Source organism: Equus caballus, chromosome 18, assembly GCF_041296265.1.
Source record: "Equus caballus isolate H_3958 breed thoroughbred chromosome 18, TB-T2T, whole genome shotgun sequence".
Classification (NCBI taxonomy): domain Eukaryota; kingdom Metazoa; phylum Chordata; class Mammalia; order Perissodactyla; family Equidae; genus Equus; species Equus caballus.
This window is the reverse complement of record NC_091701.1, coordinates 73691405-73709798: the sequence shown is the minus strand read 5'-3', so window position 1 is coordinate 73709798 and position 18394 is coordinate 73691405. Positions and strand designations below refer to the sequence as shown.

At 37.4% G+C, this 18394-nt stretch overlaps 1 protein-coding gene across 6 annotated transcripts in view; it reads left to right on the top strand.

Moving 5' to 3' along the window:
• The window catches only part of BOLL (boule homolog, RNA binding protein), a 96025-nt gene that overhangs the window by 10237 nt on the left and 67394 nt on the right, over nt 1–18394 (top strand). For all 6 annotated transcript variants that reach the window (XR_002801325.2, XR_011428331.1, XR_002801326.2 and 3 more), the window contains exons 5-7: nt 516–591; nt 3665–3792; nt 5805–5876. Coding sequence is in view for 3 of the 6 variants with exons in the window: in XM_023622292.2 (XP_023478060.1) it covers nt 516–591; nt 3665–3792; nt 5805–5876 (276 nt within the window). In the remaining 3 variants the exon portion in view is untranslated. The remainder of the gene's footprint in view (nt 1–515; nt 592–3664; nt 3793–5804; nt 5877–18394) is intronic.

Sequence of the window (18394 nt, the reverse complement as noted above, 5' to 3'; positions counted from 1 at the left end):
CTGTCTGACTTATTTCGCTTGGCATAATACCTCAAGGTCCATCCGTGTTATCGCAAATGGCAAGATTTTGTCTTTTTTATGGTAATATTCCATTGTTTATATCGCGTCTTCTTTATCCATTCATCTGTTGTTGAGCACTTAGGTTGCTTCCAAGTCTGGGCTATTGTGAATAAATCAGGCAGCTCATATTTTTCACCTCTGCTCATGTCCGCTAATAACCACTAAATTGTCAGTGAGTATTGATATGGGGGGATACAAATAAATTTTAGTGAATAGGTGAATTCCCAAATACAGGATCCATGAATAGAATTCCAGATAACGAGTTAGAGTCAGAGCATTGGCTAAGATTCAGATCCAGATCTATTTAAATACAAAGGCTTTGCCCTTTTCACTAGGTTTTGCTGCTTTCAAAGGCTGTTATAGTCTGAATTTTGAAAATGTTTCTATTTTTTCCTTATTGGTTTTATGAACAATAGTGCCAAAATAATGAAATAATTTGTTTTTTCTTATTTTAGGCTGAAAAACTTAATTATAAAGATAAGAAACTGAACATTGGTCCGGCAATAAGAAAACAACAAGTAGGGATTCCTCGTATGTATTGAGAACTACTGTATTTTTCAATGTTTTTGCATGGTTCTTTTTTGAAATATTAGACTTTTTATAAAACTTTATTAAAATACTAAGTTTCTTTCATTTAATAAAGTTGTTTTAGCAAAGTTAGTGGTCAAATGAATATTTCTTACCACAAATTAATTAATATAAGATTTGTGGTGGGCTAGGGAAAAATTTACATAAATAATAATGCTTAAATATATTGCATAATTACATCTTTTTTTTTTTTTTAAAGGTTGGCACGTGAGCTGACATCTGTTACCGATCTTTTTTTTTTTCTTCTTCTTCTCCCCAAAGCTCCCAGTACATAGTTGTATATTCTAGTTGTAGATCCTTCTAGCTGTGTGGGACACCGCCTCAGCATGGCTTGATGAGCATTGCCAGGTCCACACCTAGGATCAAATCCAGCGAAACCCTGGGCCGCCAAAGTGGAGCACACAAACTTAACCACTGAGCCACAGGGCCAGCCCCTGGTTACATTTTTAAAGGAAAAATCTGATAAAAATATAAGTTAAAATTTTAAAAGTAATTAGAAGTAATTTAGATTTACTAATTAGAAAATTTTATAATTAGAAAAGTAGTTTAAAATTAGAGTGAAAATACTAGAAGTGAAAATATAGAGCCAATCTCAGAAACTCTGTTTGCACAGTATGTACTGTAATTCAACCACATAAGTCATAATTATCAGAGTGAACAATTCCTAAAGCTTTAGGAATTGACTAAGTTATGTACCTTCCTCAAATTTCTGTAATGCTTTTAACTCTACCCTTCTTTTTTTCTCAGTCTTCCCATTTATTAAATTAGGCATCTTTACTGTAAGTTAACTTTTCACATGTAATATTTACTAAAGTCTCTCTCTAGATGTAATTGAAATGTTCAGCATAGTACCCTATACTACCCAGTTAATACCCTATACTACCTTTTCATGTATTTATCAAAATTGTATTTAATTAATTAATTGTGTAATTAGCTAATGACTGTCTTCCCCACCAGAACCTAATTTCTATGAAGATAGAGACCATGGCATGTTGAATTTTTTCTTTTCCTTTTTAGCTGTATCACTAGGGCCTAGTTTAATGTCTTGTAATAATATTCACTCAAAATTTATTTATTTAACAGATAAGCCTTTGGTTCCTTGATGATCTTTGGAGGGAAATCCATGAACCTCCTGAATTATATGCAAAATTTTATTTGAGTGTATATATTTCTGAGAAGAGGATCCATGGCTTTCATCAGATTCTCAAAAGGATTGGGTTAAGAACCACTAGAATAAGCAGTAACAATACTAGATGAAATGCAGTGAAAATATAAAAGCTGACAAGTGGTAGTGCTGCTTAAAGTGGTAGGCTAGTACTGCTTACAGTGTGGCGTAGTCAGCAAATCCTCAGGCCCTATCTCAGACTTGTTCAATGCAAATCTCTGGAGATGGGGCCTTGGAATTTGTATTCTAATAAAGTATTTAGGTGATTCTAATGTATGTTAAATTTTGAGAAGCACTGGTATAGTGGTAGAAGGATTGCCACTTCCAGTAATTTATATAACCTTCCTGGTCGAGTACTTAATCTAACTTGGCTTATATAAATTTTTAAAGTCTCCTCCTGACAACGAAAAATGTTATTTTTTTATTTTGGGGGGACGGGTATATATAACTTAATCTTGGAGAAGAGATGGGGACCCAAAACTAGCCACGTGAAGATTTGTGGTCACGATTGCAACAGCAGCAGTTGTAGCAAAAGGAGATTCGAGAATAAAAGAGACTCGTGGCATGAATGAATATTTGCTGATAATAGATCTAAAGGATTTGTAGAGTGGAACCAAAATGTCTTCAGGAAAGTAGAATTTTCTCCAACTTCATTGCCTCCCTTATCTTTGGCCTTTTACAAATAAAAGCTCTTACTAAGGTCTTAGGGACTTCACTATATAGTCTTCAGGTAACTCTAAATGATGTATAATTTATATTTGTAAAGGTAATGACTTGGCTGATAATCTAGATTGTTAAGCTTGGGGCTGGCCCCGTGGCCGAGTGGTTAAGTTCACGTGCTCCTCTGCAGGCGGCCCAGTGTTTCGTTGGTTCAAATCCTGGGCGCGGACATGGCACTGCTCATCAAACCACGCTGAGGCAGAGGCCCACATGCCACAACTAGAAGGACCCACAATGAAGAATATACAACTATGTACTGGGGGACTTTGGGGAGAAAAAGGAAAAAAAAATAAAATCTTTAAATGAAAAATAAATAAATAAATAAATAAATTGTTAAGCTTTGTTTCTTCATTAATTAGTATTAAAATCTGAATTGGTGAATCTTTAGTATTCCTTATTAAACTTGTTTCTTTTTCTTTTATTCACCTTAGGCTAATATAAGCTCTAAGATAATGAGTTTGAAAATATAGTCGTGCGCTACATAATGACGTTTCAGTCAGTGACAGACTATACATATGACAGTAGTCCCATAAGATTACTACCATATAGCCTAAATGTGTAGTAGGCTATACCATCTAGGTTTGTGTAAGTACACTCTCATGTTCCCACAACAACAAAATCAGCTCATGACGCATTTCTCAGAACATACCCCTGTCATTAAGCAACACATGACTATATATACTTCAAAGATACTTTAACATACGGAATTTTTTTTTAAAAAAACTTGTAACATTCAATTTTTACTGTAGCTATATAGGTATGTTAGGATAAAGATTTTCCAATGTTCAGAAATTACATTTTTAGGGGCCGGCCCCATGGCCAAGTGGTTAAGTTCGCACACTCCACTTTGGTGGCTCAGGGTTTCACCGGTTCGGATCCTGGGCACGGACCCGGCTCCACTCATTAGGCCACACTGAGGCGGCGTCCCACGTGACACAACTAGAAGAACCCACAACTAAAACATAGAACTTTGTACTGGTGGGATTTGGGGAGAAAAAGCAGAAAAAAAAACAAAGAGAAGATTGGCAACAGTTGTTAGCTCAGGTGCCAATCTTTAAACAAAAAGAAAAATTCCGTTTTTAAAAGTTGAATTGAACATTTCAATTATTGTTATTTAATCTTTGCTTTTAGGTTCCAGTATAATGCCAGCAGCTGGAACAATGTATCTAACAACTTCAACTGGATATCCTTACACTTATCATAATGGTGTTGCTTATTTTCATACTCCAGAGGTAACTTCTGTACCACCACCTTGGCCCGTAAGTAATTTTATTTTAGAAGAGTGTCTATCTGTTACTATCACATTATTTTAATATATTTATTTTATTTCTGAAATATTTCAACCACATACAAGTACAAATAATAATATAACAGTCATGTAGCTACCACTCAAATTTAATACATGTTGACATTTTGCCATATTTAAGTTCTTTTAATAGGGGGAATAAAATGTGATAAATTCAAATAAAATCTCCTTGCCCCCATTCTTGTACCCTCTTTTCCTCCTCAGAGGGAACTAGAATATCTTTCCTGTCCATTTTATATGTTTTTACTACAAATGTAGGTATCCTTAAACAATATATTAACAATATACAGTTTTATTTTGGGTGTTTTTTAAACACTATATAAATAATCTGGTTTGTCTATTCAATGTTATATTTTTGAGATAAACCATGTTGATCCTAGGATATATAATCCACTTATTTTAATATTTTGTAATATTCCATTCTATGAGTGTATATTCCCCTATTGATGGGCATTTTAAGTTTTTTCCTACAATCAAGACTACAATAAACATCCAAATCTTGTATGTATTGTGTGAGAGTTTGTCTAGGACAGTGGTCTTCAAAGTTTGTTTATATATCCTCTAAAATTTTTATGAAAAATTATGAATACTCTCATTTTTAAATTGGTCTGAAATTTATCATAATTTCAAATAATTGAGGCATATTATATATTGTAGATTTGCTTTAGACATATGTTTATAAAACTTTATAGCTGTAGATTTCGTTTAAGAATGGAAAATGTCCTATGTGTGGTGGTGGATGTTAACTAGACATTATGGTTATCATTTCGCAATATATACATATATCGAATCATTATATTGTTCACCTGAAACTAATATAATGTTAAATGCCACTTATAGCTCAATAAAAAAAAAGAATGGAAAATGTCTGCTCTATAACTCAGTTAACAAAACTAGTCAACCAAATAAAATTAATCAATCAAATAAAACTTAGTTTCTATTAGAAAATTCTGACTTTAATTTTAAGTTCAAATAAATGAGTTAATGTGTATCCCTGTGACCATGATGTAATTTATTTTGCTTCCTGGATGAAATAAGGTACCATCTCCACTTTAATATTTCCTATACAAGCTCTTTTTGCTTTGCTCTGTCCTATTTTTCAAGGGCATTGCCTTCTTGAATTGTCTATTTGATGCTCTGTTGGTGTTTCCATTCCAGAACAAACCATTATAGCAGGATCCAGAATGAGTGAGAAGTGTGCTTTTCATAATGAAGGAAAAGGGTAATTCTCAGAGGGGAGTTTTGAAAAGAAGAATCAATAGTACACAGACACATTCACAGACAGATCAAATCAGGAAGGAGTACACAGGAAATTTAGGATCTGAACTCTTAAACCTGTTCATGCCCATGCGCCACTGGAAAATTTTTGTTCCCCTACCTTGGTCTTGGCTACAATGTATGCGTGGAAGTAGAATTTCACATTCATAGAGTATACACATCTTTGACTAGGTATTGCCAAAGACCTTTCCAGAGTATACCAGTTTACACTTTAGCTAACAGTTCATAAGAACTCCGTTTTGTCCATGATATGTCAACCCCTTACTAGATTTTTAGCGGCAGAATCAGATATAATTATTCGTTCAGTTCTAACTACTGTGTAAACATTAACTACCGCTGGTCTCCACAATGGAAATAGGCAGTGTCGCTGTAAGTCCAGCTGCTATTTTCCTCTAAATATTCTCTTAGAACTATATTTTCATAATCTTTGGACTAAAAGCAACTTTTCAGGTGATTGTCTTTTTAGCATTACTGTGGAAACGAAACCACGTGGAAGTAGGAACACTGTGTTGATTTTAATAGACTTAAGTGGAGTTGGTAATAATATCAAGAGGTGGAAAAATGACATTTCCAATTGTAAACCATAATTTGACTGGGTTTAGGAAACAATTCAAGATAAATTTTATTATAAACTATTTTAAATAATTTTGCCTAAAATAATTTTTCTATTTTCCTTTCCTCTCATAGTCACGTTCTGTATCTAGTTCCCCAGTGATGGTAGCTCAGCCTGTTTATCAGCAACCTGCGTATCACTACCAGGTAAACATTAAATTACAATGAAAATCCTTTTGATACTTTCACTGCTTTTTTGGGTAACTTTCATTCTGTTCTTTCTCATGCAAATACTCTAGTAATTAAAAAGAGATAGTTAAGCCTTGATAGCAGTGGTTTTTTTTCTTTTTGTATGAGGGAACTAAACAATGTCACGCAAGAAGATGGATTCTTTGCTTCCTTTTACCAAATGTAATGAGGTCAGTTTTGCTCTCTTGGCTAACATTTAATCTAGAAAGTCTTTAGAAGTAATACCCAAAGTAGGATACAGATATTGGACCACAGGCTGATTTTTTATTGTTACTGTTAACATTATGTCAGTTTCTTCTTAATACATTTAATATAACATATATTAAAATAAGTAATATATTGTGGTTTATATTATAACAACCTCTCTTAGTTAACCAGCACTCTCTTTTCATTAATACTTGTGGGAGACTGGGGATAAGTGAACCATAATGCCAGACCATTTTGGTTTTTGTAAATGAAGTATAATTAGAACATAGCCATATTTGTTTACATATGGGCTATGGCTGCTTTTGTGCTACAGTGGCAGAATTGGGTAGTTGGAACAGAGATATTATGGCCTGCAAAGCTTAGAATATTTACCCTCCGGCCCTTTACAGAAAGTTTGCCAACCTCTGGGCTATAACATTCACAAATAAAATCACATTCTTTCATACCTCTGGAATAGTGGAAGAGAATTTATTTCTCTTTCTTTTTTCTTTTCTTTTTGACCTTTCAAAATAGACCCACGTGAAATGTTACAGTTACTGGAATTCTTTATAGTATTAGACTGTGTTTTGGGGAGGTCATTTATTTTTCAATTCTGTTACCGTGCTAAATATCAAACTGTCTGAAGTGTTTCCTTCATGTACTAAAAATGAAAGTAACTTAATGGTATTTTTTAAAAATATGTATGTAGCATGACTTTTCCTCAGCTGCTTCAGAATTTCAGCAGAGTCTCCAAAGACAGAACATTAGGTACCAGACTATTTAACATGACAAGCCAAAAATTGTGAAACTGGTTTGGGGACCCTTAGGTCAGTGCCCACTTTGAGCAGATATGGGAGGAGGATGAACTTGACAAGGGAGATTGGTAGGTAATGAGGCTTTCTTTAACAAGAGAGTTATTAGAATGCTATAGCATTTTCCCTTCTCCTTAATCAAGTGAAGAGGACTTCAGAAAATGACTAAGAGAGCTTCATATTTATCTTGTGAAATTTGTGAGATGGTACCACTTGGACCTGACTTCTCCTAAAAAAGTCCAAAGAAGAAGCTGGAGTGGTCTATGAAAGCAGAGCTATGAGAGAAGGCTACAGTGGGAATGTGTTTAACTTCTACTCACAGCAAGCAAAAGTTTGTTTCCCAAGAGCAAGATGTGAGCCACACAGAAAAGACTCTTTCCAAAAAACTTTAAGGTGATCCCGGTAAACAAAGAATCTGTGTGAAGTGGACTTCTACAATCAAGGGCTAGAATTGCAGTCAGAAGTTTTCAGCAGGGAAACCACCAAAAAATCTAGTAAAGTACCTAACTAAAGAGTTATTTGGAATCTGCCACACCCTATAAAGTGATCCGTCCTAAATTTTTATCCAGGGGCAAGGAAGAACAGCTCAACACGGTGCTTTTAAAGTGGGAGGGATAGAATACACATTCTTTTCAAATCCACATAGAACATTCTCCACGATAGATCACATATTAGGTCACAAAACAAGTCTCAGTAAATTTAAGAAGATTGAGATAATACCAAGCATCTTTTCTAACCACAATGGTATGAAACTAGAAGTCAACTACAGGAAGAAAATCGGAAAAGCCACAAATATGTGGAAATTAAACAAAATGCTACTGAACAACAGTTGGGTCAATGAAGAAATCAAAGGAGAAATCAAAAAATACCTGGAGACAAATGAAAATGAAAATACGACATGCCAAAATTTATGGGATACAGCAAAAGTGGTTTTAAGAGGGAAGTCTGTAGCAAAACAGGCCTACCCCAACAAACAAGAAAAATCTCAAATAAACAATCTAACAGTACACCTAAAGGAACTGGAAAAAGAAGAACAAACAAAGCCCCAAATCAGTAAAAGGAAGGAAATAATAAAAATCAGAGCAGAAATAAATGAAACAGAGACTAAAATGACAATAGAAAAAAATCAATGAAGCTAAGAGCTGGTTCTTTGAAAAGGTAAACAAAATTGACAGTCTTTAGCTAGACTCACCAAGAAAAATAGAAGGTTCAAATAAATAAAATCAGAAATGAAAGAGGAAAAATTACAACAGATACCTCAGAAATAAAAAAGATTATAAGAGAATACTATGAAAAGCTATATGCCAACAAATTGGATAATCTAGAGGAAATGGATAAATTCTTAGAATCATACAACATTCCAAAACTGAATCAAGAAGAAATGGAGAACTTGAATGGACCACTCACCTTACTGGAGATCAAAATAGTAATCAAAAACCTCCCAAAAAATAGAAGTCCGGGACCAGATGGCTTCCCTGGTGAATTCTACCAAACTTTGAAAGAAGACTTAATATGTATCCTTCTCAAACTCTTAAAAAAATTGAAGAGGAGGGGAAGCTTCCTAACTCCTTCTACAAGGCCAGCGTTACCCTGATACCAAAACCAGACAAGGACAACAGAAAAAAAGAAAATCACAGGCCAGTATCACTGATGAACATCAATGGAAAAATCCTCAAGAAAATACTAGCAAAGTGAATACAACAATACATTAAAAAGATCATAGACCATGATCAAGTGGGATTTATTCCAGGGATGCAGGGACAGTTCTGCATCTGCAAATCAATCAACGTGATACATCACATTAACAAAAAGAAGGAGGAAAATCACATGATTATCTCCACAGATGCAGAGAAAGCATTTGACAAGATACAGCATCCATTTATGATAAAAACTGAATAAAATTGGTTTAGAAGGAAAGTACCTCAACATAATAAAGGCAATATATAACAAACCTACAGCTAATATCATTCTCAATGGAGAAAAACTGAAAGCTATTCCTCTAAGAACAGGAAACAGACAAGAATGCCCTTTCACCACCCTTATTTAGCATAGTATTGGAAGTCCTAGCAGGAGCAGTCAGGCAAGAAAAAGAAATAAAAGGGATCCAAATTGGAAAGGAAGAAGTGAAACTGTCACTATTTGCAGATTACGTAACTTTATATATAGAAAACCCTAAAGAATCCACCAAAAAACTTTTAGAAGTAATAAATGAATATTGTAAAGTTGCAGGATACAAAATCAACATTCAAAAATCAGTTGTAGACTTAGTTGTAGGAGGAGAGCCAAGATGGCGCCGTGAGTAGTCCTCTTTGTCTCTCGCCCTTCGAGTCTACAATTATTTGGACACTTATCGCTTGACAAAGGATATCCAGACAGCACCTCAGGACGTCTGAGACACCCACGCGACTATACATCGGAAGGCGGATGGACTTTCCTCCGGGAGGATGTGGAAATAGGTGAAAACTCTCCGACCCCGACGGGCAGCCTAGTACCCGCAAGCGGCTTTCTTCCAACGGACGCCCCCAGAGGATCCACACACATCTAGGGCAGGAGCGAGAACACAACAGAGGAGCGACGGTGGAAACAGGTGACCAGAACCCTACCTAAACCCCCCGCAATTACTCCTAAACGCAGAGGGAAACTTTGGAGTTGCACACCTGAGCCCGCGGGGAGAGTCTCTCCCCGCCATTGGCGGGGAGACCCAGCCTGGTGCTCGGGGCGCCCGGAGGGTCCCAGAGAGAGACACGGAGGGCACGGAGGTCTCCCAGCTGCCGTTGCCCGCCCCGTGGGGCTAGGGATTGCCAGAGATCTCGGAGAGGACCGGGGCGGGGGAACTTTCAAAGGCCGGTTCTGCGACCTGGAGGGGAAGCGCTGGAGCTCCGCCAGGCAGCAGACAAAACTCTCTGTCTGCCATTAGCAGAGGGGCCACGCCCAGCATTCAGGGCTCCCGGCAGAGGCCCGGAGAGAAGCCCAGAGGGCGGGGCGACCCCCAGCTGCTGTTGCCCGCCCCGTGGGACTAGGGATTGCCGGAGATCTCGGAGAGGAGAGGACCGGGGCTGGGGGAACTTTCAAAGGCCGGTTCTGCGACCCGGAGGGGAAGTGCTGGAGCTCCGCCCGGGCAGCAGACAAAACTCTCTGTGTGCCGTTAGCAGAGGGGCCACGCTGAGCATTCACGGCTCCGGGAGAGGCCCGGAGAGAATCCCAGAGGGCGGGGCGACCCCCAGCTGCCGTTGCCCACCCCGTGAGGCTAGGGATTGCCGGAGATCTCGGAGAGGACTGGGGCTGGAGAGAGTTCCAGAGACCCAGCTTAGTAGCCTAGGGGGAAACCCTACAGGCTCACAGCAGCCTTAGGGAAAGCCTCTGCACAGCACCAGTAGAAGGCACCCAGCCGCCAGCCACAAGGCTGGAAGACCCCAGGGCAAAAGCAGCATAGCTAGGTGTACTAACCACAGACTGTAGAAGATGCCAATAGCTCTCCTGCGACCCATAGAGGACAAGTGAGATTTGGTGGGTGCCGACAGCAACGGAGCGACAAATATAAGTGATCCCACCCCTGGCCGCTGCAAAAGCCCATAACACCGTTGCAGACCCCAAGGAGAGAGCGCATCTAGGTGGGCAACAACAGTAGGCACCTGCAGCCTGAAGCCCCCCTGTGACGGCCCCCACGGCAGAGGAGGGAATCCAAAGGGCCACTGTGGCTACGAAGAGGGGCCCAGGCCCAGTTAGCAACTACGGACAGGGTTCCTGGTTGGTGAAGTATAAACAGCTGCTCCCCCCACCGCAGCAGCTGAAACAAGTGAAAGGAGCAACTAAACTCCATCTCCATGCGGAGGCACAAATCAACAACATCAAGCAATATGAAAAAATACATTAAATCTCCAGAACAGAAAGAAAGTAACAAATACACAGAAAACAATCCCAAAGAAAATGAGATATATAACCTAAATGATGATGACTTCAAAACAGCTATCATTAAGATTCTCAATGAGTTAAGAGAGAATTCTGACCGACAACTCAATGAGTTCAGGAGCTATATCACAAAAGAGTTTGATACGATAAAGAAGAACCAAACAGAAATATTGGAAATGAAGAACACAATAGAGGAGATTAAGAAAAATCTAGATGCTCTGAACAGTATGGCCGATAATATGGAGGAAAGAATTAGCAATTTGGAAGATGGCAATATAGAATTGTTGCAGGCAGAGGAGGAGAGAGAAGCAAGACTTAAAAGAAATGAAGAAACTCTCCGAGAATTATCAGACACAATTAGGAGATGCAACGTAAGGATTATAGGTATACCAGAGGGAGAAGAGAAGGAGAAAGGGGCAGAAAACCTATTCAAAGAAATAATGGCTGAGAACTTCCCAAATCTGGTGAGGGAGATGGATCTTCAGGTGACAGAAGCCAATAGATCTCCAAACTTTATCAATGCAAGAAGACCAACTCCACGGCATATAGTAGTGAAGCTAGCAAAAGTCAACGACAAGGAGAAAATATTAAGGACAGCCAGGCAAAAGAAACTAACCTACAAAGGAACCCCCATCAGGCTATCAGCAGATTTCTCAGCAGAAACTTTACAGGCTAGAAGAGAGTGGAATGATATATTCAAAAATCTGAAGGACGAAAATCTACAGCCGAGAATTCTCTACCCAGCGAAAATATCCTTCAAATACGATGGAGAAATAAAAACTTTCCCAGATAAACAAAAATTAAGGGAGTTCATTGCCACAAAACCTCCTCTTCAGGAAATCCTCAGGAAAACCCTCATTCCTGAAAAATCCAAAAAAGGAAAGGGGCTACAAAACCAAGAGCAGAGGAGATAAGTAGAAGGACAACAACAGAGAGTAGCAGCTCTACATCAGAACAGATTAAACCATGGGACGAGAAACAAAGGAAACTGAAGAAAACCGGAAAACAAGACACAAAATGGTAGTGGTAGGCCCCCACGTCTCAATAATCACTCTAAATGTAAATGGATTGAACTCCCCAATCAAAAGACACAGAGTGGCAGGATGGATCAAAGAACAAGATCCAACAATATGCTGCCTCCAGGAAACACACCTCAGCCCCAAAGACAAACACAGACTCAGAGTGAAGGGATGGAGAACAATACTCCAAGCTAATAATGAACAAAAGAAAGCAGGTGTCGCTATACTAATATCAGACAAGGTAGATTTCAAAGCAAAACAGATAAAGAAAGATAAAGAGGGACAGTATATAATGATAAAAGGGACTCTCCACCAAGAAGACATAACACTTATAAATATATACGCACCCAACACAGGAGCACCAAAATTTGTAAAGCAACTCTTAATAGAACTAAAAGAAGACATCAACAACAATACAATAATAGTAGGGGACCTCAACACACCATTAACACCAATGGACAGAACATCCAGACGGAAAATCAACAAGGAAATAATAGAATTAAATGAAAAATTAGACCAGATGGACTTAATAGATATATATAGAACACTTCATCCAAAAACAGCAGGTTACACATTCTTCTCAAGTGCACATGGAACATTCTCAAGGATTGACCATATTTTGGGAACCAAAGCAAACATCAATAAATACAAGAGAGTTGAAATAATATCAAGCATCTTTTCTGATCATAACGCTATTAAACTAGAAATCAACTACAAGAAAAAAGCAGAGAAAGGTGCAAAAATGTGGAGACTAAACAACACGCTTCTCAACAAACAATGGATCATTGAAGAAATTAAAGAAGAAATCAAATATTATCTGGAGACAAATGAAAATGAGAACACGACATACCAAATCATTTGGGATGCAGCAAAAGCAGTCCTAAGAGGGAAATTCATCGCAATACAGGCTCACCTCACTAAACAAGAAAAAGCTCACGTAAGCAACCTCAAACGACACCTAACAGAACTAGAAAAAGAAGAACAAACAAAGCCCAGAGTCAGTAGAAGGAGGGAAATAATAAAAATAAGAGCAGAAATAAGCGATATTGAAACAAAAAAGACAATAGAAAGGATCAATGAAACAAAGAGTTGGTTCTTCGAAAGAATTAACAAAATTGACAAACCCCTAGCCAGACTCACCAAGAAAAGAAGAGAGAAATCGCAAATTAATAAAATCAGGAATGACAGAGGAGAAATCACAACAGATACCAATGAAATACAAGAGATCATAAGAGAATACTATGAAAAACTATATGCCAACAAATTGAACAACCTGGAAGAAATGGACAAATTCCTAGACTCCTACAATCTCCCCAAACTGAATCAGGAAGAAATGGAGAATCTGAATAGACCAATCACAAGTAAGGAAATAGAAACGGTAATCAAAAACCTCCCCAAAAACAAGAGTCCAGGACCAGACGGCTTCTCTGGAGAATTCTACCAAACATTCAAAGAAGACTTAATACCTATTCTCCTCAAACTGTTCCAGAAAATTGAGAAAGATGGAGAACTCCCTAACACATTCTATGAAGCCAACATCACTCTGATCCCCAAACCTGACAAGGACAACACAAAGAAGGAGAACTACAGGCCGATATCACTGATGAACATAGATGCAAAAATCCTCAACAAAATTTTGGCAAACCGATTACAGCAATACATCAAAAAGATTATACACCATGATCAAGTGGGATTTATACCAGGGACACAGGGATGGTTCAACATCCGCAAGTCAATCAACGTGATACACTACATCAACAAAATGAAAAACAAAAACCACATGATCATCTCAATAGATGCAGAGAAAGCATTCGACAAGATCCAACACCCATTTATGATAAAAACCCTCAGTAAAATGGGTATAGAAGGAAAGTACCTCAACATAATAAAGGCCATATATGATAGACCCACAGCCAACATCATACTCAATGGACAAAAGCTGAAAGCCATCCCTCTGAGGACAGGAACAAGACAAGGGTGCCCACTTTCACCACTCCTATTCAACATAGTACTGGAGGTGCTGGCCAGAGCAATTCGGCAGGAAAAAGAAATAAAAGGAATCCAAATAGGTAACGAAGAAGTAAAACTCTCGTTGTTTGCAGACGACATGATCTTATACATAGAAAACCCCAAAGAATCCACAGAAAAACTATTAGAAATAATCAACAACTACAGCAAAGTAGCAGGGTATAAAATTAACGTGCATAAATCAGTAGCATTTCTATACACTAACAATAAACTAACAGAAAAAGAACTCAAGAACTCTATCCCATTCACAATCGCAACGAAAAGAATAAAATACCTTGGGATAAACTTAACCAAGGAAGTGAAGGATCTATACAATGAAAACTACAAGACTTTCTTGAAATAAATAGGCGATGACATAAAGAGATGGAAAAACATTCCTTGTACATGGATTGGAAGAATAAACATAGTTAAAATGTCCATACTACCTAAAGCAATATACAGATTCAATGCTATCCCAATCAGAATCCCAAGAACATTCTTCACAGAAATTGAACAAACAATCCTAAAATTCATATGGGGGAACAAAAGACCGCGAATTGCTAAAGCAATCCTGAGCAAGAAAAACAAAGCCGGCGGAATCACAATCCCCGATTTCAAAACATACTACAAAGCTACAGTGATCAAAACAGCATGGTACTGCTGCAAAAACAGGTCCACAGATCAATGGAACAGAATTGAAAGCCCAGAGATAAAACCACACATCTATGGACAGCTAATCTTCGACAAAGGAGCAGAGGGCCTACAATGGAGAAAAGAAAGTCTCTTCAACAAATGGTGCTGGGAAAACTGGACAGCCACATGCAAAAGATTGAAAATTGACCATTCTTTTTCACCACACACCAAAATAAACTCAAAATGGATCAAAGACCTAAAGATTAGGCCTGAGACAATAAGTCTTTTGGAAGAGAATATAGGCAGTACACTCTTTGACATCAGTTTCAAAAGAATCTTTTTGGACACTGTAACTCCTCAGTTGAGGGAAACAATAGAAAGAATAAACAAATGGGACTTCATCAGACTAAAGAGCTTCTTCAAGGCAAGGGAAAACAGAATTGAAACAAAAAAACAGCTCACTAATTGGGAAAAAATATTTACAAGCCACTTATCCGACAAAGGGTTAATCTCCATAATATACAAAGAACTCACACTGCTTAACAACAAAAAAACAAACAACCCGATCAAAAAATGGGCAGAGGACATGAACAGACATTTCTCAAAAGAAGATATGAATATGGCCAATAGACACATGAAAAGATGTTCATCATCGCTAATCATCAGGGAAATGCAAATCAAAACTACACTAAGATATCACCTTACCCCCGTTAGATTGGCAAAAACATCCAAAACCAAGAACGACAAATGTTGGAGAGGTTGTGGAGAAAGAGGAACCCTCATACACTGTTGGTGGGAATGCAAACTGGTACAGCCACTATGGAAAACAGTATGGAGATTTCTCAAAAAGTTAAAAATAGAAATACCCTATGACCCAGCCATCCCATTACTGGGTATCTATCCTAAGAACCTGATAACAGATATCTCAAGAGTCCGTTGCACCCCTATGTTCATCGCAGCATTATTTACAATAGCCAAGACGTGGAACCAGCCTACATGCCCAGAAACTGATGACTGGATAAAGAAGATGTGGTATATATACACAATGGAATACTACTCAGTCATAAAAAAAGACGAAATTGGCCCATTCACAACAACGTGGATGGACCTCGAGGGCATTATGTTAAGCGAAATAAGTCAGTCAGAGAAAGACGATCTCTATATGACTCCATTCATAGGTGGAAATTAGTATATTGAGAAGGAGATCTGATCGGTGGTTACCAGGGAAAAGGGTGGGTGGGGGGAGGGTACGGAGGGGGAAGTGGTGTACCCACAACATGACTAACAAAAATGTACAACTGAAATCTCACAAGCTTGTAATCTATCATAACATTAATAAAAATAAATAAATAAATAAATAAATAAAAACTAAAAAAAAAAAAATCAGTTGTATTTCTATACACTAACAACAACATAGCAGAAAGAGAAATTAGGAATACAATCCCATTTACAGTTGCAACAAAAAGAATAAAATACCTAAGAATAAATTTAACCAAAGAAGTAAAAGACCTGTATGCTGAAAACTATAAAACATTGTTGACAGAAATTGAAGAAGACACAGAGAAATGGAAAGATATTCTGTGCTCCTGGATTGGAAGAATTAACATAGTTAAAATGTCCATACTTCCTAAAACAATCTACAGATTCAGTGCAATCCCTATCAAAGTTCCAACAACATTTTTCACAGGAAGAGAACAAAGAATCCTAAAATTTATATGGAACAACAAAAGACCCCAAATAGCCAAAGGAATGTTGAGAAAAAAGAACAAAGCTGGAGGTATCACACTTCCAGATTTCAAAATATGCTACAAAGCTATAGTAATCAAAACAGCATGGTACTAGCACAAAAACAGACACACAGATCACTGGAATGGAATTGAGAGCCCAGAAATAAACCCACACATCTGCAGACGGCTAATTATTGACAAGGGAGCCAAGAACATACAAAGAAGAAAGGAAAGTCTCTTCAATAAATGGTGTTGGGAAAACTAGACAACCACATGGTAAAGAGTGAAAGTAGACCATTATCTTACATCATACACAAAAATTAACTCAAAGTGGATTAAAGACTTGAATGTAAGACCTGATACCATGAAACTTCTAGAAGAAAACATAGGCAGTACACTGATTGACGTTGGTGTTAGCAGTGTATTTTCAAGGACCATGTCTGACCAGGCAAGGGTCAGAAAAAATAAACAAATGGGACTATACCAAACTAAAAATCTCCTGCACAGCAAAGGAAACCATCAACAAAATGAAAAGACATCATAACAATTGAGACAAGATATTTGCAAACCATATATTGGATGAGGGGTTAATATCCAAAATATATAAAGAACTAATAGATCTCAACAACAAAAACCTAACAACCCAATTTAAAAATGGGCAGAAGATCTACACAGACATTTCTCCAAGGAAGATTTACAGATGACCAACAGGCCATGAAAAGATACTCAACATCACTAATTATCAGGGAAATGCAAATCAAACTACAATGAGATATCACCTCATGCCCATCAGAATGCCTATAATTAACAAGACAGGAAATAAATGTTGGAGAGGATGTGGAGAAAAGGGAACTCTCATACACTGCTGGTGGGAGTGCAAACTGGTGCAGCCACTATGGAAAATAGTATGGAGATTTCGCAAAAAATTAAGACTAGAACTGCCATACTATCCAACTGTTCCACTCTGCATATTTGTCCAAAGAACATGAAAACATGAATGTGTAAACATATACGCACCCCTATGTTCATTGCGGCATTATTCTCAATAGACAAGACTTGGGAGCAACCTAGGTGCCCATCAAGGGATGAATGGATAAAGAAGATGTGATATATATACATAATGGAATATTACTCAGCCATAAAAAACGATGAAATCTGGCCATTTGTGACAACATGGATGGACCTTACAGGTATTATGCTAAGTGAAGTAAGTTCAGAGGGAGAAAGTCACATACCGTGTATCACTCGTAAATAGAAGGTGAAAACAAACAGAAACAAACACATAGAGACAGAGATTGGATTGGTGGCTACCAGAGGGGAAGGGCAGAGGGAGCAGGGTGATGGGGTGATTAGGCACGTGTGTATGGTGATGGATTATAATTAGTCTTTGGGTGATGAACATGATGTAATCTACAAAGGAATAGAAATATAATGATGTACACCTCAAATTTATGTAATATTGTAAACCAATGTTACCACAATTAAAATTAGCAGGGATGAGAAAGAATAAGGTTGCTTTCTGCTTATGCTTTATTGAGCCCAGCTCCTCCTTCATTAATTGATTATATACAGCTATAGCTCACTTGCCATATCAGATTTATTCTCAACAGTTTCTAATGCAGTTTAAGTTTATACTTTGGTTTTCCACTTGACAAATTATAAAATTGGAAATATGTTACCTAGATATACTCAGGAAAGATTTTGGTACCGATTTGTAACATAATATTTTGCAGTGTAAGAAATAATTTCACTTCACACTTCTTTTCAGTTGTGTATTCATCATCATTCTGCCCTTAAAATGGCCACTTCAATAAGAATCTTCCCTTGCTCTTTCTTTTTACAAATTCTAAGATTGGTAGCTTTATCAGTTTTTGTTAGATCAGTTAATGGCATATTTTAATTAGTATTTATCTCCTTCGTATTTCTCACTTCATAGATAGTGTTTTCATTTATCTGATAAATCTACATATAAATCATTTTATTTCAGATTTTTTATTAAAATATTTTCTTAAGAGATTATATATTATCCTGCCTTTTTGAATAGTATAGTATGCAGAACATAGACTTCATGTTATCTTGTTCATCAGTGTAGTGTAATGATATTATCCATTAGCAGTTGAAGTGGTCAGCACTAAATTAATAGTGATTTAGTTTAGATGGTAGATCCATGGGGTCTTCTTTTT